Source organism: Phoca vitulina, unplaced genomic scaffold, assembly GCF_004348235.1.
Source record: "Phoca vitulina isolate PV1807 unplaced genomic scaffold, GSC_HSeal_1.0 scaffold26, whole genome shotgun sequence".
Lineage (NCBI taxonomy): Eukaryota > Metazoa > Chordata > Mammalia > Carnivora > Phocidae > Phoca > Phoca vitulina.
In genome coordinates, this window is record NW_022589729.1 from 21,541,231 (window position 1) to 21,566,727 (window position 25,497).

At 38.0% G+C, this 25,497-nt stretch overlaps 2 protein-coding genes across 2 annotated transcripts in view; one reads left to right on the forward strand and one right to left on the reverse strand.

The window, feature by feature from the left end:
* PPP1R12B (protein phosphatase 1 regulatory subunit 12B) overlaps positions 1–25,497 on the reverse strand; it is a 209,702-nt gene that overhangs the window by 170,377 nt on the left and 13,828 nt on the right. The window lies entirely within an intron of this gene.
* LOC116643488 (60S ribosomal protein L31-like) lies at positions 20,206–20,648 on the forward strand. The gene has a single exon (XM_032422323.1). The coding sequence runs from the start codon at positions 20,222–20,224 to the stop codon at positions 20,597–20,599; it is 378 nt and encodes a 125-aa protein (XP_032278214.1). The 5' UTR covers positions 20,206–20,221; the 3' UTR covers positions 20,600–20,648.

Below are 25,497 nucleotides of genomic sequence, written 5' to 3' on the forward strand. Positions count from 1 at the left end.
ATTTTTAGCTTGTAGGCTGTATAAAACCAGACAGTGGGCTGGATGTGGCTTGTGGGCTATAGTTTGCCGACACCCAGTTTAGAGCACTGGCCAAAAAATTTGAGTTCAAATGCTAGCTGTGAAACTGAATGGCTGTAAGACCATAGGTAAGTTACTTGTCTCTGCCTCGGCTACCTCATCTTTAAAATGGGAAGAACAATAATAGTTTTCTTAGAGTGTCTTATGAGGACTAGATGACTTACTATGTGTGCATGTTAAGTATGTGACTGGCACAGTGTGACTGCTCACACATATTGCTACTCGCTGTCACCCACCATTCCCAGAACAATTCTCCAACGTACCACGCTTGCATATACCTCTACACATTTATACATGCCATCTCCTAAGCCTGGACCATACTTCCCTGCTTAGAGCTTCTCTGTGGTCTCAAAGACTTAGTTTAAACATTACCTCCTCTATAAAGCCTGCCTGACGGTCCTTCTCATCCTAGCAGAGTCAGTCACCACCACCTGTGTTCCTGAGGGCCTATTACAGTGCACTGCGTTCCACTGCACTTATCTTTGTCAACTTACCAACCAGACTATGAACTCCATCTATGCAGAGTATGACTTACTAATTGTATCCCCAGGGCCCAGAATAGTGCTGAACACACAGGAGGCATTCAATATATATTTGCTTAATGGTATCATTAACAATATAGAACAGAACCTACTATATTAAGTGTAACTAGGATAGAAATCTCCTAGTTATATGACAAACATATAACTATAAATACAAAAATAATTTCAAATATCCTATTTTTAGCATAATCAATCATGTAAATATTCATCCTGACGCATACCCAGTAAGCAACCAGTTTGTCCTGGCACTGTTAGCTGGCAGCAGACATCTCAGAATCCACACAGTGAAAATCACAACACTAGCTTTTAGTGATACAAAAGTCCATCCCCCACCTCAATGTATACAAAATAATCTGTGTTTGGTAGTGGGTGAAGGAGGGAACTAAAAGGTGAAATTTGAAATTTCCACCAACATAACACTGCATATGGCAAGAGGTAAGACATTAACAGAATAGGAGCCCTTTTCTGATCCTGCCCTTAAATTCTTAAGGAAATACTCAATGATCAAAAGGCTTCACCAAGGCCACTGAAAGAGGTATGTTTTCTCAGCCAGTTAGGATCCTCACTAAAACAGAGTTACTTGGGCAACCCAAGGCACCACCCTTCCCACTCTCAGCTTGCCAGTGGTGTTCTGCCACTCTGTTTAGACCTCTGCCAGGCAAGCTATGATACTGTGCCCAGTTGATTCTGCGCCAGACACAACATTCCCTCTGACAGAAGATGCTTTGTGTCTGGTAATACTGGGCTAACCGGTATACCTGGCATACTACCTCTTAAAAATCAAAGCTGTTTTGGAAGAACAGGTTAAAAGGGGAGGGGACTTCAAAGTAACTAGTGGACATTTCCTGAAAGGTAGTTTAATGTCCTCAAAATCAGTCAAATGCTATTAACAACCATGAAGAGGGTCCAGTGAGGACTCCAATCACAGCCTACCAGGTGACACTAACATGACATAACATGAAGTAGAAACTTCATTTTCTACTTTGTCACATTTGTAAAATCCCAGCTGGTTGCTGTGGAAATGACAGCATAACTGGTCTTCCCTTGGGTTTCTGGTGTGTGTGTGTGTGTGTGTGTGTGCGTGTGTGTGTGTGTGTGTGTGTGTGTGTGTGTGTCAATGAGTGTGATGCACTGGCTGAGAATTCTCAGTTTCTCCAGAAGTCTCTTTCCCTCTTCTAGGCCATGAGATCACACACTATGAGAATCTGCCAAATTTAAGGAACAGAAAATTCAACATATAAAAGATACTTGTATTAGGAAGATGCTGAATTTTTGTCTTTGTCATTGTTATTACTTTTATTACTATCATCCTCATCCTCATCATTATCATTTCCTTCAGTGCCTGGAAATGGCTTCATGTATAGCATTTGAACAGATGAATCTGGACACTCTCATGATTGCTAATTCATAGCATAATACTAGATACATCATATCAACAACTTTTTTATTCCAATACTGTGATAACGCTGATCAATAGGATTAAGTTTTATTTTATTTTAGGGCCAGATTAATTTCAATGAAATAATAAAATGTAAGTAAATTATAATGCCATTCTTTCTTCCAAAATACTCAAATTTTAAATATATTCCCATGGGTCTTCCCAAAAGTCCCCCAAGGAAGGGAAAGATTGGTGAATAATGATGATAATCTTGATAGCAGCCAATGTTTTTTGAGGACTATTTGAAGCTGGGCCTGTGAACAAGACATGGAAAGAGAGTAGAGTGAGAAGACCTAGCACCAAGATTTGAAAATTCTAACATTTAAAAACCATGTAGAGAAGAATGTGCAAACAAGGAAGATGCAACAAGAGAAGAAGGGGGGGAAGGCAAGAAAAATTTATCATGAAAGTCTTAGGATAAAAAGGTGAGAGAGAAGGACAGAGTGGTTTATGTTGCTGAGAGTCAAGTAAGATGAAGAATGGAAATGTCAGAATTAGCAATCTGAAGGTCACTGATGATCTTAGCAAGAAGTGTTTCAATGCAGCAATGAGATGAAGTTGAGATAGGAAGGGAATAAAGAGTGAGGGGAAAGGAAAGCAAGGGTAAGTCTTGAAAAATATGGCTAAGAAAGGGAGGAAAAAGGCAGGGTGATACGTAGAGGCCAGGGAGGGGTCCTGAGAATTTTGTTATTCCCAGATGGAAGAGATCTGAGCATGTTTAATGACACTTGGAAGAGTCCAAATAAAAGGAAAAGCTTGAAGAGAGAAACTGAACAGTGTCTGGTTGCAGAAGAAGGGTTCCAAAACAAAGATGGGAGTGTTAGCATTAGATGGGAAGAACACCTCTGCTACTGCACCAGGAGGGAAGGAAAAAAGAGTGTTTCTGACTAAGGCAGAGTGGTTTGTAGGTGAAAAGTTAAAGAATTCTAATTTCTCTGTTTCCTATTTTATCTGTGAAATAGTATTAATAATCATAATAGTAATGAAGGTGGTAGTAGGAGTAATAATAGTAATAATGTTTATTATATTGAATATTAATATTTAATAAATACATATTAATTATATAAGTGACAGAATGTTATTTATAGAATTATTAGAATTATTTATTTATTGTTATTTACAGAATTATTAGAATGTGATTATTATGATTAACAAATAATAATAATAATATTGTTGAGTACTATGGGTTAAGCACTGTGTTATACATTAATTTAATCCTCCTAGCAAACTTTTAAAAAGGATATTTTTATTTTCACTCTTCAAAGGTTGGGGAGTCTGGGTGGCTCAGTCCGTTGGGCATCTGCCTTTGGCTCAGGTCATGATCCCAGGGTCCTGAGCAGGAAGCCCGCTTCTCCCTCTCCTGCTCCCCCTGCTTGTGCTCTCTCTCTCTCAAATAAGTAAACAAAATCTTTAAACAAATAAATAAATAAATAAATAAATAAAAGGTTAAGTAGTTTGTCCAAGGTCACATGGCTAAAAACTAAGCCAGCATTCAAATGCAATCAGTCTGGCTCCAGAGCCTACACTATGAACTACTTTATTATACCAACTCTCAATTTAGACCTTGAGGGTCACCAGACTTTTAACAAGTCTCATGTTAAAGCTCTTTAAAGAGCTTTTTTTTGGTGCAGTGATGGAGACAAAAACCAGATCAGAGATTCTGTGGAGTGGTAGGAGGTAACATCATCTGCTGACAAAAAAGGAGGAAATTGGGTGGTCAGAAGTGTGGGGAGAATAAAGAAGTGGAGAATGATCTTTTCAGGGAAAGAAGTAGTGAGTTTCCAGACAATGGGAAGATCTATTTGAATTTGGTGACCATGAATGTAAAGTGGTAAAAAATCTGCACTATTTTGTGATTTTTAGCCACTTGGGTGTAACCACAGAGAAATCAGAATTGGGTTCATCAAGGGTTAGAACTCTGTCTGAAAAGTTCAAAAATTTCATAGAGGTAAAGAAGTTTAGGGGTTTAATTTAGTAACAGGGAAAGTGTTATTGAAGTGCACACAGAACCTAAGCAAGATAATAAGGGGGGGCGCCTAGGTGGTGCAGTCAGTTGAGCGTCAGACTCTTGGTTTCGGCTCGGGTCGTGATCTAGGATAATAGGATCGAGTCTGGGCAGGCTCCGTGCTCAGAGCAGAGTCGGCCTGAGATTCTCTCTCCCTCTGCATTCCCCACCCGCTCTCTCACACTCACTTGCTCTCTCTCTCTCTCTCTCTCAAATAAATAAATAAATAAGGGGTGCCTGGGTGGCTCAGTCAGTTAAGCATCTGACTCTTGGTTTCGGCTCAGGTCATGATCTCAGGGTCGTGGGATCCAGCTCTTATCGGGCTTTCCGCTCAGCATGGAGTCTGCTTGAGATTCTCTCTCTCTCCCTCTGCCCCTCCCACAGCTCATGCTCTCTCTAAATAAATAAATAAAAATAATTAAAAATAAATCTTTTTTAAAAAGATAATAAGGGAAGCTGATAAATTAGGAAGAAAGGGGATGGGGAGAAGAACTAGAGGTCCCAATAAGAATTTGGTTACAATGGGAGTAGGGACTGAACTAGTCATTACATGTTACCTTCAAAAAGCCAGATGCTTTGAGAAGTAGCTCTAGGTGAAAACTGTCATAGATGTGACTGTGGAAGTGAGTGACAGAGCAAGATGGAGGGATAAGTCACCCAAAAGGAGGAAGTTAAGAAACTGAGAGGCCAAAGTGTTGGATGCTCTGATAGTAATGAGACTGAGAGGACGTTGTGAGTTGTCTTTGAAGAATGAGAAAGAAGGTGGCCTAGCCAAATAGCATGCAAATCAAAGGAGCAGAAGGTATTTTATTTTTATAAGAGGGTATGGAAAGTAATGCTCAGGAAGTGATAATGGTGAACATGGATATTAATCCTACTTCCTGATACTGAGTTACATGAGCTATATGAGAATAAAACCACTCAAGAGGGCTTAAGTCTATGATCGTAACTTGACTAATGCTCTAGGGTTCCTAGCTGCCAGTCCAAGGCTCTATACCAGAGTATACTATAGCCTTTTTCTTCAAAATGATTTAAGTAATTTTTTTAAGTAACACAAGAGTATATTTTTACTGTAAGAGTAAAAAAAATGAAAAGTAGCTATGTACAGTTTGGTATATATCCTTCTAAAATGTTTTCAAAACACATACTTATACAGAGACACATTTTTATGTATTATTTAGAATTTTTAAAAGCATAGAGACATATGTATTAACTGTGCATTTTTCTTTCTATTCACAAATTTTTATAGACTTTCCATGTTAGTGGAGGTCATGAAGTCTACCTTTTGTTTATAACTGTAAAAGATTTCCAAACTATGAACATATAATTTATTTAACCATTCATTCTCCTGTTTATCTAAGTTTATATAAACTTAGAGTTTTTTCCCTAATGTTTTTATTACTACAAACAAAGAATTAAATAATATTTCTGGGGGTGCCTGGGTGGCTTAGTCAGTTAAGCGTCTGCCTTCAGCTCAGGTCATGATCCCAGAGTCCTGGGATCAAGCCTCGCATCGGGCTCCCTGCTCATCAGGGAGCTTGCTTCTTCCTCTCCCTCTACTGCTCCCCCTGCTTGAGGTCTCTCACTCTCTTTGTCAAATAAATAAATAAAATCTTTAAAAAAAAATATTTCCTTACAAACATCCTTCTGCACACGTTCCAGTAGAAGGAAAGAAATACAAGTCGGGGGGTCAAATAACTTGCATTTGTTTTTATAAATTCTTCCAAACCGCCTTCTGAAAAGGATTTACCCATTTACAAGACAGTGTTGAATAAGAGTGCCCAGTTTCTCAATTCCATACCAATATCCACACTTGACAGAACCAATATAAAAATTTCTATTAAAGTACTGAACAAAAATAATCAGTATTTCAATTTGCATTTTGCTGATTAATAATAAAAGTGGGAAGTTTCTCATGTTTATTTTTTTAATTTTAAAACAGCATTATTAAGATATAATTCACATACCATACAATTCACCCATTTAAAGTATGTAATTCAATGGTATGCTTACTTTTCCGTGTGTGTGTGGTTTCTGTTTTTATTTTTGTTTCGGTTTTTTAGTATAGCCAGAGATAAGTGAATCAAACTATCATCACAGTCAATTTTTAGAAAAACTTACCACCTCAAATTTACTATTCAGGATTACCCTATTATCAGGTTAAACTTCTACTGCATCTAGAAAGCAGTCTTCTCACCCAGTAGAATCTGACCTAGATGATCACAATAGTCAAATATGAAGGGATAGGTAGAACCTCACATCTTCATTCCTTTTTGTAAAAGAATAGGATGCCATGAAAAGTTGTGTAATTCCATTCTTCCAATTGCAATTTGGCAAAGTCCTTAGGCAAAGATATGCCTAAATATGTTCTCATAAAACAGTCCTTACCAGTATATTACAAAAAGCAAGTAGCAGTAAGAAAAATATATCACCCTTAAAACAAACAAAAAAACTTTGTCAAACAACAGCACTTAAGCTGATTCTCAATTATTCAGTACCTTAAATATGCCAAAAATCAAAGAAAGTCAACAGATCATATAAATACACAGGAACCTATTATAAGTACTCAGACTTACATGTACGTTCCTGAAGTTAGCCATTCTTAATGTTTCAGATCTTATTACCACAGTGTTTTCCCTATTGCAAATATCCTCCTTCCCCTATAACCATATTCCCTTCCCACCTTGCAATAATCCTTTTTAATAAAGACTCTCCTTACTGGGAGGAAAAAAAAAGTTCTTGGAATAATCATAATTATTTAAACCATAACACTAACCAGAGGGAAAGTTGGCAATTATTATATGACTGAAATAGAAAACACATCTAAAGGATCTAAGTGTCTTTTTCCATGTGTTCAGCCAGAATTTTGCCATTAAAAAAACAATCTAGGGGGTCCTAGCTGGCTCAGTCAGTACAGCATGTGATTCTTGATATCGGGGTTGTGAGTTCAAGCCCCACATTGGGTGTAGAGATTACTTAAAAATAAAATCTTTAAAAAAAAATATCAAGTACAACATGAAAAGCTACCACGGGGGGGGAAAGCTGCTGCTACATGAAGCAGAAACTGGCAGGATAGGGGACGCAGTGGAAAAAGATGTATGGCGTCTAGATAATATATAAACTAAATAATCCAAATATGATTTGTTGAGATGTAGTTGTCTGATGCTAAGGAACGTTTTCAGTAACACAGCTGTCCAATCTCTCCCTGATTTCATAAACTTTGTATGATGTTAGTCATGCACAAACCCCAAATATCAAGCAATATGCTACTTGGGCCTTAATATTTTACAGCTAATCACTAAGAAATCTGTAGCAATAGTCAATAGGCATTTACAAATAGCATCACACTGTTGGCACTGTCTGAAAATAGTAAACAATTGATTTGAGAATATCAGTTTTGACCTGCTAAGTCAATGATATAAAAAATCTGACAAAACGAGAATGTGGAGCTATAGGAACTTTCATACACAGCTGGAGGCAATGTAAATTGGTATAGCCAAGAATGTGGAAAAGCACTATCTGGTAAAGATGCACAAACATTTGATCCTTCATATAACCTTTAGAAAAACTGTTAACACATTTACACATGGAACCATGAACAAGAATGCTCACAGTAGCATTATGAGTTTTTTGTTTTTATAATATCTTCATTGAGATGTAATTTACATACCATAAAACTTACCCTTTTAAAGCATACAATTCAGCAGTTTTTAGTGTATTCACAGAATTGTGCAACTATCACCAGCATCTAATTGCGGGACATTTCATTCCCCAGAAAGAAACCCCACATCCACTAGGCAACACTCCCATTCTTCCCTCTGTCTAGCCCTTGGCACCCACTAACCTACTTTCTGTCTCTTTGCCTATTCTAGGCAGTTCATACAAATGGAATCAATACACAGTCTTTTGCATCTGGTTTCTTTCACTTAGTATAATGCTTTCATGGTTCACCCACACTGTAGCATATATTGGAACTTCATTCCTTCTTATGGCCAATCATACTCCATTGTATGGATATACCACATTTTGTTTATCTATTCATCGGTTGATGGACATTTGAGTTTCTTCCACTTTTCAGTTATTAGGAATAATGCTGCTATAAACATTCATGTACCAGTTTTTGTGTGGACATATGTGGTAACTTTGCATTTAACATTTTGGGGAACTACCAAGACTGTTTTCCAAGGTGGCTATGCCACTTTATAATCCCACAAGCAATGTATGAGGTTCTAATTTCTTCATATTGTCACCAATATTTGTTAATGTCCTTCCTTTTTATTAAAACCATCCAAGTGGTAGGAAGTAATGTCTTTTTGTGGTTTTGATTTTCATTTCAACATTATGTTTTAATAGCAAAACTAACATTATCATCCTAAAAACACTGTAAATATCCATCAACAGAAGATAATAAATTTTAGTACAATCATATAATGGGCTACCATATGACAATGTGAAAATGAATAACTGTCGCATGTATCAATGTAAAAATGAATAAACTAGTGCTATGTATATCAACACAAATAAATCTTACAAATATAATATTAAACTGTAGAGAGCACATAGCAAAAGGATATGTAGAATATGATGCCATTTACATAATGTTAAAAACATGTAAAACAACATACATTATTTAGGGATACATTCATATGAGGTAAAAGTATAAAGATATGTTCAACTGTATTGCTAATAGTCTTCTTTTTTTAAGCTAGTTGGCAGCTACACGGGTATTTGTTGTATCATTCTCTGCAAGGTTTGAAAGAGCTTATTAAAAATAATAAGTCATGGGGCGCCTGAGTGGCTCAGTCGTTAAGCGTCTGCCTTGGGCTCAGATCATGATCCCAGGGTCCTGGGGATCGAGCCCCACATCGGGCTCCCTGCTCCGCGGGAAGCCTGCTTCTCCCTCTCACACTCCCCCTGCTTGTGTTCCCTCTCTCGCTGTCTCTCTCTGTGTCAAATAAATAAATAAAATCTTTAAAAATAATAAAAATAATAAGTCAATGAGAGAAAAGGTCTGGCCGTCACATCTGGTCCTTCTGTGCACTTTACACTGCTAGCAAGTATACAACCAAAGTTAAAGGTTGGGAAACAACTCAACAGTTAGATGGCATCTCATAAGACTTCTCAGTTTAAATCTGAATTTAAATCTGAATAAGGTCTATGAATTGTACCAATGTCCACTTCCTGGTTTTGATAATATACTACAGTTACCTAAGATGTTACTAGTGGGAGGAAACTGGTTGAAGGATTAACAGGACCTCTCTGTATAAGTTTCTATGAATCTACAATTATTTCAAAATAAAAGGGTTAAAAAAAAAAAATTCCTGGGATCTAACATGGGCTACTGAGACAATAATTTGCCTACCTCTCTCTGAGCTCTGCATGAGATTCCTTTATCCAGACATTTTCAGTTCCAGTTGTTGGCTTACAGATTCCCCATTTCCTTTGTTTCTCCTTCTAACTTGCCACTGTCCTAATAATTCTGGCCTTTAAACTACTTACTAGTCCATGAGAGGGTGAAGAGAGGCGAAGTTCTAATAATTTTAATATGCTACATTTTAACAGGCACCATAAAGGAGGGGTTTAGAATTACTAGATTTCCTTTTCTTACACTATTCCCAGAAACCACAGAAAATGTAATACTAACTTTCCTATTTGAAAGGAGTCTTCGAGCTGGTCCAAAAGCACAAAGTAGGATATGCTGGCAGTTAGATGCAATCCCCTATTAGCTTAGGAAGAACAGTAATGGAAATTCACAAGTCATAACTGAAAGCCAAGACAAGCAGTAACCTGGCTGGAGAGCACTGCTCCTTGAGTCCTGGCCTAGGTAGGCTACAGGAGGCAGTCGAGGGATGAGAAACACACACATACTCATACACATAACCACAATAAAGTTCATCAAAAGCACTCCAATACTCTTTAACACAAAGGGGCAGTACTCAGATAATCTAGATCAGGTCAGACCAAAAGATGTGTAAGATCTTTTCTGTAAGAGTAAGATAGGTGATCGGTAGGGACTTCTGCCCCCACTAAAGTCCGGAAGGGAAATAGTTACTGTTCTTACACCAAGTAATTGCAGATATCGTCAGAGCCCGTTGGGGCTTTAATAACCGGAAAAGCATGTATGTATGTATGTTCATGCATGTAAATCTAGTGAAATCTGAATAAGGGGAATGGTATTAAGAAACAACTTATGTATATATCAGTAAAAGACAGCAATCTGTGAATAAGATAAAGAAACAAGAATAATCTTAGTAAAGCAAGTAACTGCTTTACAAATCCTAGTGCTATCAGTGCAATCCAATTACCCTAAGTAACCATGCGAAATCCTGATAAAAGGTGAGACTGACTTTCAAAGACCACAGATACTGGAGACCTTAGTCCTTCAAGTGTTAGAACAGAACATGACTCAAATATGAAGAATTCAAAAGGAATATGCGTAATCCTTTATTTGGAGAAGAGGTCTTAAAAGGGATGCACTCAAGTTCAGAGAAATAATCAGGACAAATCAGAAACATCTTAGACTAAATCAGTAACCAGAGCAGCTACAGCAAAGTAGAGAGAAGGCCTCTACTGACGCTGTGAAGACATGGCCAGGAAGGACAGAACCAAGGGAGAAGGCAAGTTTAAGGGCATAAAGCTTCAGGGCTCTGCTGTCAGGGGAGGAGGTAGGTGTATCCCCTCTCTAGAGTGGATAGAAACAAGCACAATAATCCAAAATTCAACTTATGTTCATAGAAATCGTCTGAAATATATTTTCCTCTTTATTCACAGGTCATCATATCAAAACCATGTGATAAATCTCTCCACTGGGGCAATAGCAGCCCTAGGCTGGAAACATTAGGTAAATAATGAAACTACTTGGCTCCTGAGTCTTCCACCTGCCACAGCATGACTTGCTCAAAAAGACTTGATGGATAGTGTGTGCAGTCTGAAGCTACCATGTGCCTCCAAATGTCGACTGTTTGGTCGTTGACCATAATTTGCACTAATAAAATTTATGCATTTGGATGCTGACTTGGAGTCCTGGCCTAAATTTTTTCCCACTGTTTAAAATATAACATCTTTGATTTTAGCAGAACAAATAAGATCCAAGAAAGGCACAATCCAGGCAATAAATCGTTGCTGGCAGCCATGGGCCAAATGGAAGCTAATAAAATTGCCCGAGGATAGGGCTAAACAGAAGCAAAACAGGAATCTTCTGGAGGCATTACCAGAAACTCATTAAAAGCAGAAGTCATAGAGGAGACATGGTACTCCTCATCCTTGTCCAAAAAGTAATCATGAAAATATAACAGCCAGTCAAGATGTCCAATCATGGCATAGTCAGAGTTCTGCCAGCACACGACTACTGGATCTGGGAAGGGAGAAGGTATTTCATCAACTTGCTCTTATGATTTAGACCCCTCAGGAGGGGAGTGAGACAATTCCCTCTGGCCAGTGTGTTCAGAAAAACTAGTTGAGATGTTCGTCTCAGACCAGCCGAACTTTTCTTAAATGATTTGGTTGCTTTCCCAAGAATCTCATCAGAAAAAAATTATTATTTCTCAGATTAAAGGCATAAAAAGATTTTATCCCTCTGCCTTCATGTAAGATTAACAATTTATTCCAAATAGTTAAGAAGGTACTACCCCTCACAATCTTATGGAAAATTCAGTTTAGGGCGCCTGGGTGGCTTAGTTGGTTAAGCGACTGACTGCCTTCGGCTCAGGTCATGATCCTGGAGTCCCTGGATTGAGTCCCACATTGGGCTCCCTGCTCGGCAGGGAGCCTGCTTCTCCCTCTGACCCTCCCCCCCTCATGTGCTCTCTCTCTCTCTCATTCTCTGTCTCAAATAAATAAATAAAATCTTTAAAAAAAAAAAAAAGAAAATTCAGTTTAGGAAACTGGAGTCTAACTTTCTCCAACCTACAACTAACTGGACTTTACTATCCTTAGGGAATGATAAAAAATAACAGACTTGAGCCCCTACGGCGGCCAGGCATTCAGCAGCTAGTGTGATAGTTACATATTGGTCTTCTTTCCTCTAAAAGATGGAGATAACTGACTGAACAGTGCAGAAAGAAGCCTCAATTCTAAACCTCATTAAGATAAAATCAAGTTTTTAAAAAATATTTGATGTTTCTGTTTTTCTATTTTAGACACAAATACACATCCAAGTTCTCTGCAGCAAATATTATCCCTCGTTACCCAGAATAATGCCTGACACAAAGTAAATGCTCAATAAATACATATGTATTTAGTAAACAGCTGGATGAACGAGCAATTAAACGGTCTCTCTCGAGGCTTCCTTAGCTTCCTTGACAACTAACTAGTTCTTCAGCTTTCCCTATGATCACTCTTTCTCTTCCCAAACATGTAAATTCACGAAGGGTCAGACCTCAGTCTGCTCTTCCTGAAAATAACAGAGTCCATCTTCTTTCAGAACTTTAGTGAACACTGATTCATTCATTTAAGGAGTATACCGGGAACTAAGGAGATAAAGATGGTTGAAAAAAGCTTCCTGTTATCACGGACTCTTAGTCTAGCATAAGAAAAGTTAAATACAAATTTGTATAAAATGATATCACATGTAGTTGCTAAACTAGCATGAAGAACAAGATGTTATGAGGACAAAAGGGAAGGACAAATAAATTCTGACAAGGTAGACTTTGCAAAGAAAGTGACATCTAAGCAGAACCTTGAAAGATTTAGGAGGGATCTACTAAGTACAGAAGGGCAGGGAGGGCAATGTAAGCAAGGAGAACAACATGGTGAAATGTTCATGAGAAGTGCTCAGGAAATGGCAAGTAATAAATGTGCAGGTACGTGAATATGGTTGAGGAGTATTGGGGAAAGAAATTGGTAAGATGGGTTGAAAAACTTTCCATGCCATGGAAAGAGTTAGCCTTTTTACTCTCCACGTCAATAGTTCCAAAATGCAAAACTGCATCAGAATAACCTGAGATGCACGGAAAAAATACAGATTCTTGGGCTCTACCCCAGAGCTACTGAATTGGAATTTCCAGAGATAGGGCTGAGGCATCTGTATTTGAATGAGTATCCTAATGTGTAATAAAAATTGGTAACCATCAATAGAATTTTTTAAGGAAACATATTATTAGATAGATATTTTAAAGATAACTCTGAAGGTACTATTAAAAATGGACTGTATATGTGCAAAATTAGAAAAAGGGAGACCTATAGCAGACTATGGCAATGATGCATTCATTTATTCAACAACCATTTAAAAAAATATGTGCCTACTGGTTCTCATGAGAGATGACAGCCTGAACTAGGTACCAGCCATGTAAATGGAGGTAAGAAGACAGAATCAAGAGACATGAAAAAGAACTGGTAAGTCCTGATGATTCAGTAGGTCATAGGGGAAGGAAGGAAGGGAGCAAATCCCAGTTTTCATCAATGATTCCCAAATTTGGATGAGCATCAGAGTAAAGAGTTCCTGGCTCCTACCCTAGACCTACTGAATCAGGTTCTTTGGAGGGTAGGACTAAGAGTCTCTGTTTTTAACATGTGCCCCCTGCATCAGCTGAGCATCAGTGGTGGGACTGACAAACGAGAACTAATGTCTTAGATGACTGAATGGTTTATGAAGAGAAGATGAGAAAAGAAGGAGGAGGAGCACAGGTTTTTGACTAGGATGAAAAAACAGTTTTGCCCTGGAAATACTGAGACTGAGGTAAATCTGTAAGACATGTAGATTAAGATGTCTAGCAGATGACTGGGAATACAAATCTGGAGTCCAGAGAAAAGATAAAGTCTGGCGAGGTCAGAGCTGGATAGATCTGGACATCACGAGTACATAAGCGCTAGATGAGACCATGGAAGTGGGTAAGGTTACAAATGGAGAAAAGGCAAGAGAGAAAAGTGGGTGTATCATGAACTTCATCTAAAAGCATACTCATCCAGTGTGACAATAAGTAAGGCTGATTGGTTGAAATGGTAGCTTGGTTAATCTCCCTATAGCTTTTTATAATTAAGTTTTAAATTATTGTTGTTTGCTTCACCTACACTTAAAACTTTCCTCATGAAATATCATTTGGGCTGATGTACTCATTTGGTCATTGTTTATCAATATTTTGTCCTTTTTCTGCAATCCTAAATGAATCGTTCCTCCTAATGCAAAAAAAAAAAAAAGAGAGAGAGAGAAAGAGAGAGAGAGAAAAGTGGGCTGAAGATGCAGGTCTGGAAAAAGAGTGGGTAGAGGAGGAGGAATAGTGAAGAAAGTGCAGAAGAGTGATCCAAGAGGTTAAGAGGAGGATCTAGAAAAAAAACAATGTTTTAGAAACTTAGTTTCTAAAACCAAGGTGTTTGGTGATAATTTTTGTTTATTTTTTTATTGAGGTATAATTGATATAACATTTAATAGTTTCAGGTGTAAAACATGATTTGATATTTGTATATATTGCAAAATAAGCACCACAGTAAGTCTAGTTAATGTCATTTTTCTTTTTCTTCTTTTTTTTTTTTTTTTTTTTGAGAGAGAGCACAAGCAGGAGGCAGGGGGAAGGCGCAGAGGGAGAAGGAGAGAGAGAAAATCCTAAACAGGCTCCACGCCCAGCTCAGAGCCCAAGGCGGGGCTCAATCCCACAACCCTGAGATCATGACCTGAGCCGAGATCATGAGTTGGGACGCTTAACTGACTGAGCCACCAGGCGCCCCACATAGTTTTTATTTCTAAGAATAGAGACAACTTGAGGGATTTTAAAGAAAAGAGGGAGAAAGGAGGGGAGAAGAGTGTGAAGACACAAATGAAGAGATAACTGATCTAGTAACATCCTGGAAGAGGTGGGGAAAGAGGATATTAGCCCCTGAAAGGGGGGAGGAGAAATGACAACAGAGACAGTTTGGAGGTGAAGAGGAGAATACTGAATGTGCGGTTTTTTGTTTTTTTGTTTTGTTTTGTTTGTTTGTTTGAGTAGATGATGATTAGGTCAGGTCTTAATAGGAAAGAAAGGAAAGATGTGGGTAGATATGGAGCCACTAGGGACGATTAAAACATTGGTAGGAATGAGAGACGATGGACTCTGAGAAACAAACTGTGGGTTCTAGAGGGGAGGGGGGTGGGAGGATGGGTTAGCCTGGTGATGGGTATTGAGGAGGGCACGTTCTGCATGGAGCACTGGGTGTTATGCACAAACAATGAATCATGGAACACTACATCAAAAACTAATGATGTAATGTATGGGGATTAACATAACAATAAAAAAATTAAAAAAAAAAAAAAACATTGGTAGGAGGTAATGAAGGCCCAGATGAGGTATTTCATTTTATTTACTTAACAAATATATATACAAGCACTCTCTGTGCCAGGCAGTGTTCTGAGCACTTTCATACATTAACTCAATTATCCCTCATACCAACTCTATGAGTTTGAAACTCTTATTGTCCTCATTGCACATAGGATGAAGCTGAGACACAGAGAGATGAAGTGACTTGCCTAAGCTAGTAAATGGCACAACCAAGACTCAAATCCAGATGGTCTGGCTCCAAAGTTGTGCTTTGAACCACTCTACTGTGCTGCCTCTTTAATACAAAAATCAATGTTTGCCATGTAGCCAATAAGAAATACCCTAAAATTTTATCTAGCACTGCTGAGCAGCTTAGGAGAGCAGGATTGGGAAGAGGCAGGGTAAGTACTGTGAACTTGACAGACTAAAGGAAGTAGAGGGCACTTATGAAAGGACAGTTGTGATGACTAGCGGACTGCGAGCCCAGCTGGTTCTAACTTCATAATCTATCTTAGATCCTAAACTCTTCTCTAAATTCCAACTGTTCAGTGCACATTAGTGGTTTGGTATCTTACCTGAAATTAAGAGAAATTAATAACCTAAAACCAAGCTCTACTCTTGCCCCACATCAGCTTCCTTTCTTGCCTTCCCCATTCCTATTTACAGTTTAGTATAGAATGAAAGAGGACTATCTTTCTTACAATTTTTTTCCCAGCGCCTAGTTCCGTATGTGGTAGGGAATGGATGCTTAATAAATATTTGTTGAATTTCAGCATTATTCTCAAAATTTAAAATTGTTTTTGACCTCTCCTTCTCCCGCTTTCTATATCCAGTAAGTGTCAATATCCTGTATTTTTCCTAAATGCCTATTCACCTCTCACTGTTCTCTTCGACCCCTTTCACTATTGCCATAGAGGCTATGATCATAAGCTATTGTGCATCTTTTGTTTCTCCCTCCTCAAATCAATCTATCCAATACAATTTTATCACATTAATCACTTAAAATACTATTCTTTTCACATTACTCCTTTGCTCCAAAACAGTCAATCTGTTTAATAAGCAGTTAGGAGATGGCCAACCAGCCAGAAACAGTGGCTTTCCCATTGATAGTAACCTCTATTTCTTCAAAATTTCTATACTAATTATCCAGTCTAATCATTCCATAATTGTCCTACCTTAAACACCTAGTTTTGTTGTTGTTGTTTCTTTTCATGTAACTATGTCTTATCTCACCAAACAGTGAACAAAGTTCTTGAAGGAAGAGAAGGTTTCTTTTACTTTTTTTTTATCCTGCTGAGACCTTAAGCACAGTGCAGTGGACAGAAGTATCTATTGTCCTTGACCAACAGTCTCCTGGCAACCATAAAAAGAAAGATACCAGGTTGAAGAAAATGGTCCCTGATGTACTCTGGTTTGGTCTATTATCCTATTACATTATTTAATATTTATATTACATTGAAAAAAACTTTAAAGATCCTTTCCATATTCCTGTACTACAAATAACAACTTCTAGTGTAATTTTTATATCAAATGATACTGATTTTATTTAATTCATTATAATTTCTAAAAGGATGCAATTCTAATCTTTATGGACAACACTGCATTTATACACCAATCCCCAAACTATGCTAAAAATATCTGTTTCATTCTTACTACAACTCTTGCATTTCTACCAATCCATTCAATTTAGTGTTTTGATTTGCTTCCAGCTGATTTCAAAGCTGTAATACTTATGACACAGCAAACGGTCTGAACTTCGCAAAAACTTTCTACATCAGAGACACTTATTCCTAACAGTTGCACTCGTCACTCTGACACACTGCCTGAAGGTCAAGGCTCTAAATTCTGCAATATTTTTAGCATCCAAAATCCTGGTTTATGTTCTCCTTCTTGTTCTCTTGGTCTTCAAAAGATGTAAGAACATGATATTCGATTCCTAATTCTAAGTCCTAACCAACCGAAGTTTAAGTGATTATAAAAAAATCCAAAACAGAAAATGAATTACTAAGGAAAAAAAACATATACTTTGAAGCAAACAAAGTTATAAGATGTGAAATATGAACCCTAATTCCAATTCTGATTATTCTCATTAAATTATTGGCTGGAACAATTCACTGCTCCTCCCTTGCTACCACCCCCTACCACTAATTAGTTTATTCACTGAACAAATATTTATTCCCAATGCCTAAAATTTAATAGATATTGTAGTAGATACAGTTAACACAATGGCAAATAAGGTAGGCATAGTCCCTGCCCTCCCAGAGCTTGAAGTCTGGTTAGGGGAAGACAGCCAAAGAAATGAGAAACTGTAAGACTATATGACAAGTGCTATGACAGGTACGCTATCAGATACCAAGGGAAAACACAGGGAAGTACCTAACATGGGAAAAAACATAGTATGGGTAAGTTATGGGGAGGCTCCTTGGAGATAATGATGTTGAACCTGAGACCTGAAAAATGGGTAAGCAAAGAGAGACAATAAGCATTGGAGAAGTAGAAGGAGATGTATTAAAAAGAGAATACAAAATGACTGAGTAAATGAAATAATGTTGAAGTGCAGAATTCAAAGTTGGGAATGACAAAAGGTGAGACTGGAAAACAGGGCAATGACAAACACTGAAGGATTTTAAGGAAAGTATAAAATGTTCAGCTATTCTTGGCTGAAGTACAGGAAATGGTTGGGAAAGGCAAAGTAGAAGCAGGGAAACTATTCAGCAGACTATTTCTGTAACCCAGGTGAAAGATAACGACTTGGACTACAGTAATGGTGAGGGGAACAAATGAAAGCAGACAGATTTGAGAGACATTCTGGAGGTGCTATCCACAGAATATGGGGATGTAAGCTCATGAGAATACCATGTCTGTTTTCTTCCTTATTACATCCTCAGTGCTAATAAGTATCTAGCTCACAGTAAGTGCTAGATAAACACTGCCGAATAAATGAATCAAGAAAAGAAGGAGTCATAGATGTTACTCAGGTTTCACATAACAACTGGGTAGAGGGAGGTACCATTTACTAAGACAGGAAACACAGGGAGAGGAGCAGTTCATATAAAATATGTTGAGTTTGAGGTACCCGTGAGCTATCCAAGGACAGATAATGAGAAACACAGATGGATATCACTTACAAAGCACAGGAGAAGAGCAGATCCTCATGGAAATGTAAAATAATGGCAGCTTCAGTGCCTCAATTAAAGCTATAGTTGATAACTGACACTTTTAAAGGATACTGTGTGTGGTATCACTCCAATAATCCCTTTAAACTTCCCAAGGTTAGGGGTGCCTGGGTGGCTCAGTCATTAAGCATCTGCCTTCGGCTCGGGTCATGATCCCAGGGTCCTGGGATCGAGCCCCCAGTCGGGCTCCCTGCTCAGCAGGAAGCCTGCTTCTCCCTCTCCCACTCTGCCTGCTGTGTTCCTTCTCTCGCTTTGTCTCTCTCTGTCAAATAAATAAATAAAATCTTAAAAAAATAAAAAATAAACTTCCCAAGGTTATTAACTAATGGTTTTAACATCAAAAGTATAAAAAAATTAATATCCATTCCTGTTCTTTAAATCATTAGCAAATCTTTAATTTCTTGACCAAGGTGGTGGTAATTCAAGCCTTTGCTTTATAAAAATCCACTAATTTGTACATTTATGTTTTATGCACACTTTTCTATATGTATGTTAAATTTTGCAATATATAAAGGTTTTTAAAAACCTTAACAAGGGGCACCTGGGTGGCTCAGTTGGTTAAGCATCCAACTCTTGATTTTAGCTCAGGTCATGATCTCAGGGTTGTGAGATTGAGCCCTGTGTCAGGCTCTGTGCTCAGTGGGGAGTCTGCTTGACTCAGTGGGGAGTCTCCCCCTCCCTCTGCCCTTCCCCCATTTGCACATGCTCTCTCTCTAAAATAAATAAATATTAAAGAAAAAAAAAAAAACTTTAACAAACCAGAAACAAGAAAATTCCTTAAGTTAATCAAAAGAAGCTATTTAAAACAAGGTAAACATCATTTAATGGAGGACTACTAGAGATATTCTCATTAAAGAAAAAAACAAAGATGCCTTCTATCATTATTATAATTCAATACTGTTTGAGGTTCTGGCAAAGAAAGGTTTAAACCTTGGAGTCTTTGCAACAAATGGTGCCGGAACAACTGGATATTCACATGCAAAAGAGTGAAGTTGGACCCTTACCTCATACCATATAAAAAGAGTTAACTCAAAATAGATCAAAGACCCAAATTAAGAGCTAAAACAGGGGCGCCTGGGTGGCTCAGTCATTAAGCGTCTGCCTTCGGCTCTGGTTATGATCCCAGGGTCCTGGGATCGAGCCCCGCATCGAGCCCCGCATCGAGCCCCCTGCTCCCTGGGAAGCCTGCTTCTCCCTCTCCCATTCCCCCTGCTTGTGTTCCCTCTCTCGCTGTGTCTCTCTCTCTCAAATAAATAAAATCTTCAAAAAAAAAAAAAAAAGCTAAAACAATAAAACTCTTTTTAAAAAAGATTTTATTATATTATTTTTTTTAATTCATTAATTAATTTATATTTTAAGCTGGGCATGGAGCGCAATATGGGGCTTGAACTCAAGATCCTGAGATCAAGACCTGAGCTGAGATCAAGAGTCAGTTACTTAACTGACTGAGCCACCCAGGCCCCGCTGAAGATTTTATTTTTAAGTAATCTCTACACCCAATGTGGGACTTGAACTTACAACCCTAAGATCAAGAGTCACATGCTTCACTGACTAAGCCAGCCAGGCACCCCTAAAACTATAAACTCTTAAAAGAAAAAATAGACGTAAATTGTGTGACCTTGAATTAGGCAGTGGTTTCTTAAATACGATACTAAAAGCAACAACAACAAAAAATAGATAAATTGGACATCATCAAAGTGTTAGCTTCTGTGCTTCAAAGATTTAAATCTTCTTTCCAACCAGAGCCCGGCGGAATGGCTCCCGCGAAGAAGGGTGGCGAGAAGAAGAAGGGCCTTTCTGCCATCAACGAGGTAGTGACCAGAGAATACACCATCAACATTCACAAGCGCATCCATGGAGTGGGTTTCAAGAAGCGTGCCCCTCGGGCACTCAAAGAGATCCGGAAATTTGCCATGAAGGAGATGGGAACTCCAGATGTGCGCATTGACACCAGGCTCAACAAAGCTGTCTGGGCCAAAGGAATAAGGAATGTTCCATACCGTATCCGTGTGCGGTTGTCCAGAAAACGTAACGAGGATGAAGATTCACCAAACAAGCTCTACACACTGGTTACCTATGTACCTGTCACCACTTTCAAAAATCTGCAGACAGTTAATGTGGATGAGAACTAATCGCTGATTGTCAAATAAAGGTATAAAACTGAAAAAAAAAAAAAAAAAAGATTTAAATCTTGAAGGATAAAGGAAAAAAAATCATGACTGGGGCTCCTGGGTGGCTCAGTTGGTTAAGCATCTGCCTTCAGCTCAGGTCATGATCCAAGGGTCCTGGGATCGAGCTCCACGTCAGCTCTCCACTCAGCGAGCAGTCTGCTTCTCCCTCTCCCTCTGTGCTCTCTCTCTCTCAAAAATAAATTAAAAATCTTTAAAAAAAATCATCACTGTTAATAGATGCTAATATCTAACTGGAAATTCAGAACTTGATAAAACTGGTAAATAATGTAGTTCAGTAAGTTAAATGCCAGTCAGAACAGCAATAAAAAAAACAATAACTCTTTTGACAAAATGTACTGTGGTTAAGTAAGATGTTAATACCAGGGGAAGCTGGGTGAAGGGTATACAGGAATTCCCTGAACTATCTTTGCAACTTATAAATCTAAAAGTTTATTTAAAAAGAAAAAAAAAAAGATGGGGCGCCTGGGTGGCTCATTTGGTTAAGGGTCTGCGTTTGGCTCAGGTCATGATCCCAGGGTCCTGGGATCAAGCCCTGCATCAGGCTCCCTGCTCAGCAGAGGAGTCTGCTTCTCCCTCTCCCTCTGCCCCTGCTTGTATGCTTTCTCACTCACTCTCTCTCTCTCTCAAATAAATAAATAAAATCTTAGAAAAAAAAAGTAAGAATGTGAAAACAAAACACAAAAAGATAACATGAAAAAGAGGCCATAGATAGAAAAGATTTATAATACATATCTGACCAAGGACGTATATCCAGAAAACATCAAGAATTCTACAAATCAATAATAAAAGGACCAAAAAAAATTTTTTTTTTTTTAAAGATTTTATTTATTTATTTGACAGAGAGAGACACAGCGAGAGCAGGAACGCAAGCAGGGGGAGTGGGAGAGGGAGAAGCAGGCTTCCCGCCGAGCAGGGAGCCCGATGTGGGACTCGATCCCAGGACCCTGAGATCATGACCTGAGCCGAAGGCAGACGCTTAACGACTGAGCCACCCAGGCGCCCCCCAAAAAATATTTTTAAGTGCAAAAGATTTAAATCAGACACTACACACACACACACACACACGCACACACTCCCAACGACCAGTAAGTACATGAGGTGTTTAACATTATTAGTCATCCCAAATTAAAACCTCAGTGAGGGGGCGCCTGGGTGGCTCAGTCGGCTGGGCATCCAACTCTTGATTTTGGCTCAGGTCATGATCTCAGGGTCCTGGGATTGAGCCCTCTGGGCTCAGCCAGGAGTCTGCTTGGGATTTTCTCTCTCCCTCTCCCTCTGCCACCCCCCTCACTCATGCTCTCTCTCTCAAATAAATAAAATCTTTTAAAAAAATGAAAAACAAAAAACCTCAATGAGATAGCAATATATAAACACTAGAATGGCTAGTATTAAAAAGACTAACAACAAGAATAAAAAAGACTGACAATACCAAAAATTAAGAAGTGGAGCAAACAGAACTATCATTCATGACTAGTAGTAGCGTAAATGGTACAACCATATTGGAAAGCTGAAGTTATTAATAAAGTTAAAATTTCACATACTCTATAACCCAGCAATTTCATCCCTAGGTATTTACCCAAGAGAAAGGAAAACATATATCTACAAAAAGGCTTGTACCGTAGAACAATATTCATAGCAGCTTTATTCATAATAGAAGGAGGAAGAGGAAAAGAGAAAAGGAAAGAAAGAATCCAAAAGTCAATCTACAGGAGGATAAACTAATTATGAAAATTCACAAAATGGAATAACTACTCAGCCATAAAAAGAATGAACTACTGATACACCAAAAAATGGATAAACTTCAAAAACAAGTTCAGTTCAAGAAACCAAACATAAAGAAGCACATATTATTCCATTTTAAGAATAGCCAAACTAGGGGCGCCTGGGTGGCTCAGTCGTTAAGCGTCTGCCTTCGGCTCAGGTCGTGATCCCAGGGTCCTGGGATCGAGCCCCACATCGGGCTCCCTGTTTGGCAGGAAGCCTGCTTCTCCCTCTCCCTCTCCCCCTGCTTGTGTTCCTTCTCTCGCTATCTCTCGCTGTCAAATAAATAAATAAAATCTTTAAAAAAAAAAAAAAAGAATAGCCAAACTAACCTAGAATGACAGAAATCACAATAGTGATTACCTGGGAAGAGTTCAAATGTAACTTTCAAGGGTGATGAAAATGTCCTGTTTCTTGATTTGGGTGATAGCTATATGGTGTATACACTGTCAAAACCCATCAAGCTGTATATTTAAGATCTATGCATTTTACTAAATGTAATATATACCTCAATTTTTAAAAATAAGAAAATGAGAAAAGTTCATCTGAAATTTTTAGACAGGTGGCCAGGGAGTGCTTTGCTGCAAAGGTAACATTTGAGTAAAGATCTGCAGAAAGTAAAAAAGCAAGGCTTGTGGATATCTGATCAAGTAGCCTCCTAGCCAGAAGGGATAACAGATGCAAGGTCGCTCAGCAGGAACAGGAACTGGAGTTTTTCAGAAACGGAAAGAGGCCAGTGTGGCTGGAGTGGAATGAACAAGAAGAAAAAGGAGTTCAGGTAGATAATCAAATAGTGATGGGGATCAGATCATATAGTGTCTGGTGGGTCACGACAAGGCCTCATTAAAGATTTTGGTCTTCATCTCAAGACTAATGGAAAAATCCCCTAGGTGCCTATTAAGAATCAGGCACTGTGCTCAGACAGCTTACATAAAGCTTAGTAAGAAGCAAAGCCAGGATCAGAACCCAGGTGTATTTTAACCATAATCTTAACCATTTTGCTATAGTAACTCAACATAATAATAATAGTCAATATTTACTGAGTGCTAACTATTAAATGTTTGATCTAAAGGGCTTTCTATCAGGTCTTCCCAATCATATATTGTACTACAAATGTATTAACAAGGGTGACGCAAAGATCTTTTGAATGAAATTTTGTAATACTATTAAAAAATGTTTTGCAACCAATCAAAACTTAAAATAGGTAAAATTATATTTAATTTGTATGGCTACCTCTATAAACTTCCTAAATTTAGAAATAATAATTTTGGTATATAAAACTCCATTGCCAGAGAGTTTGCTACAGTGACTCCATAAAATAGCCCTTTCCTTGATCTTCCTATTTAATCATTTTCACCTGTATTTTTAATTTTAGTCTACATTGTTTAACACTAGTGAAGTTCTATGTTTTGCATGCACGTGTAAAATACATTATTTTTCTATTTAATTTGCTCCAATTTTTCCACAATATTTCTGACTAGAAGATGGGTGTGTCATAATTATCATCATGACCAACATCATCATTAATATATCTGCTATTATTAGGTGTTTCTAAATAAGACATAATTGATTTTGTTCATTTCTTGATTGCTACTTCTTGGTCTACTTATTTTTTATTTTTTAAATAGTGATTTTCCTTTTAAAAATTTTTTTAAAAGATTTTATTTTTAAGTAGTCTCTACACCCAAGGTGGAGCTGGAACTCACAACCCCAAGATCAAGAGTCACATGCTCCACCAACTGAGCCAGCCAGGCGCCCCTATTTATTATTAATAGATTTTAATGCTAACAATTAACCAAAGTCTGACTTTTAATAGATTTTATCCTGACATTTTAGGGAAATACAATGAATTTTTATACAAAACTCCCAAATCTCCCAAGTTTACCAAGTGTGCTATACAAATAATGTCATCTTCTGCACATGCCATGACATGAAAGAGGTTGGCAAGCCATGCATCATCTAACCGAGTAGACACAGAATTCTGACAATATAAATCAAAGGAGCAATAGAATGCAAAAAAGGAAATCTCCCCCCTTCGCCCCAAAATGGTACGCATCTAAGAGATCTAAGAGGCCTTTTAAAAGTAAACAGAAGGTTTAGGGGCGCCTGGCTGGCTCAGTTGGTGGAACATGTGCCTCTTACTTTTGGGGTGGTGAGTTCAAGCCCCATGTTGAGCATACAGCCTACTTTAAAAAAAATAAATAAACAAAGTTAACAGAAGTTCTAAATGGAGAGGTTGAGCCAGGACGTCAGAAAAGCAGCATGGTACGCCTTAGGGGGATCGGTCAGTTAAGCTTTTGACTTGCGCTGAGGATGTGATCTCGGAGTCCTGCGGTGGGCTCCGCGCTCAGCCGGCACTCAGCTTGCTCCTCTGCCCCTCCCCCTGCTCATGCGCGCTCATGCGCATGCTCTCTCTTTCTCTGTCCCTCAAATAAAAACAATCTTCAAAAAAAGAGAAAAGAAAAGCAGCAAAACCTAGGCAGAAAACTCGAAGCTTCTGAGTCAGACAGACCTAGATTCAATGAGACGTAGGTCAGGGCAAATTACCTTCTCTGATTCTACTTCCTTATTATTAAATGAAATAATACCACTTACTTGGTAGAGTTGTTGATGTAAAAATAATTTTAAAAGCAAAATGCATGGTGCAACACTTGGTACACAGTGGGCACTCAGTAAACAGTACTTGCTATAATCATGATACACTGTTATTTCTACCATGTTAAAACATTTGTAAAAATTAATAGCCTGGGAAAGAACAAAGAAAAATGAAAACAGTCCATGTGTTAGGGTGTTATCTGTACTAATGAATTGGTTTTTTCTTTTATATAATTTTGCTTTAATGCTATGATGTTACTTATCAGTAAATATAGAGATGACTAAATTAAATGTGAAACCAATACTTTAAAAGAACTCTGAGATTAATTCTCTTGAAATGTGAATAATTATAGCATGAGGATTCTATTATATTGAAGTTTGCAAAAGAAAAATACAACTACAGGGTATCATCCTTCTTCAAAAGTTCTTAAAAGAATTTAGAGAATATTTTACTTTTTCCCAAACTTATCTTTCATAGACAG

Coding starts and splice junctions, on each gene's coding strand:
- LOC116643488 (XM_032422323.1), top strand. CDS start 20,222: ATGGCTCCCGCGAAGAAGGGTGGCGAGAAGAAGAAGGGCCTTTCTGCC.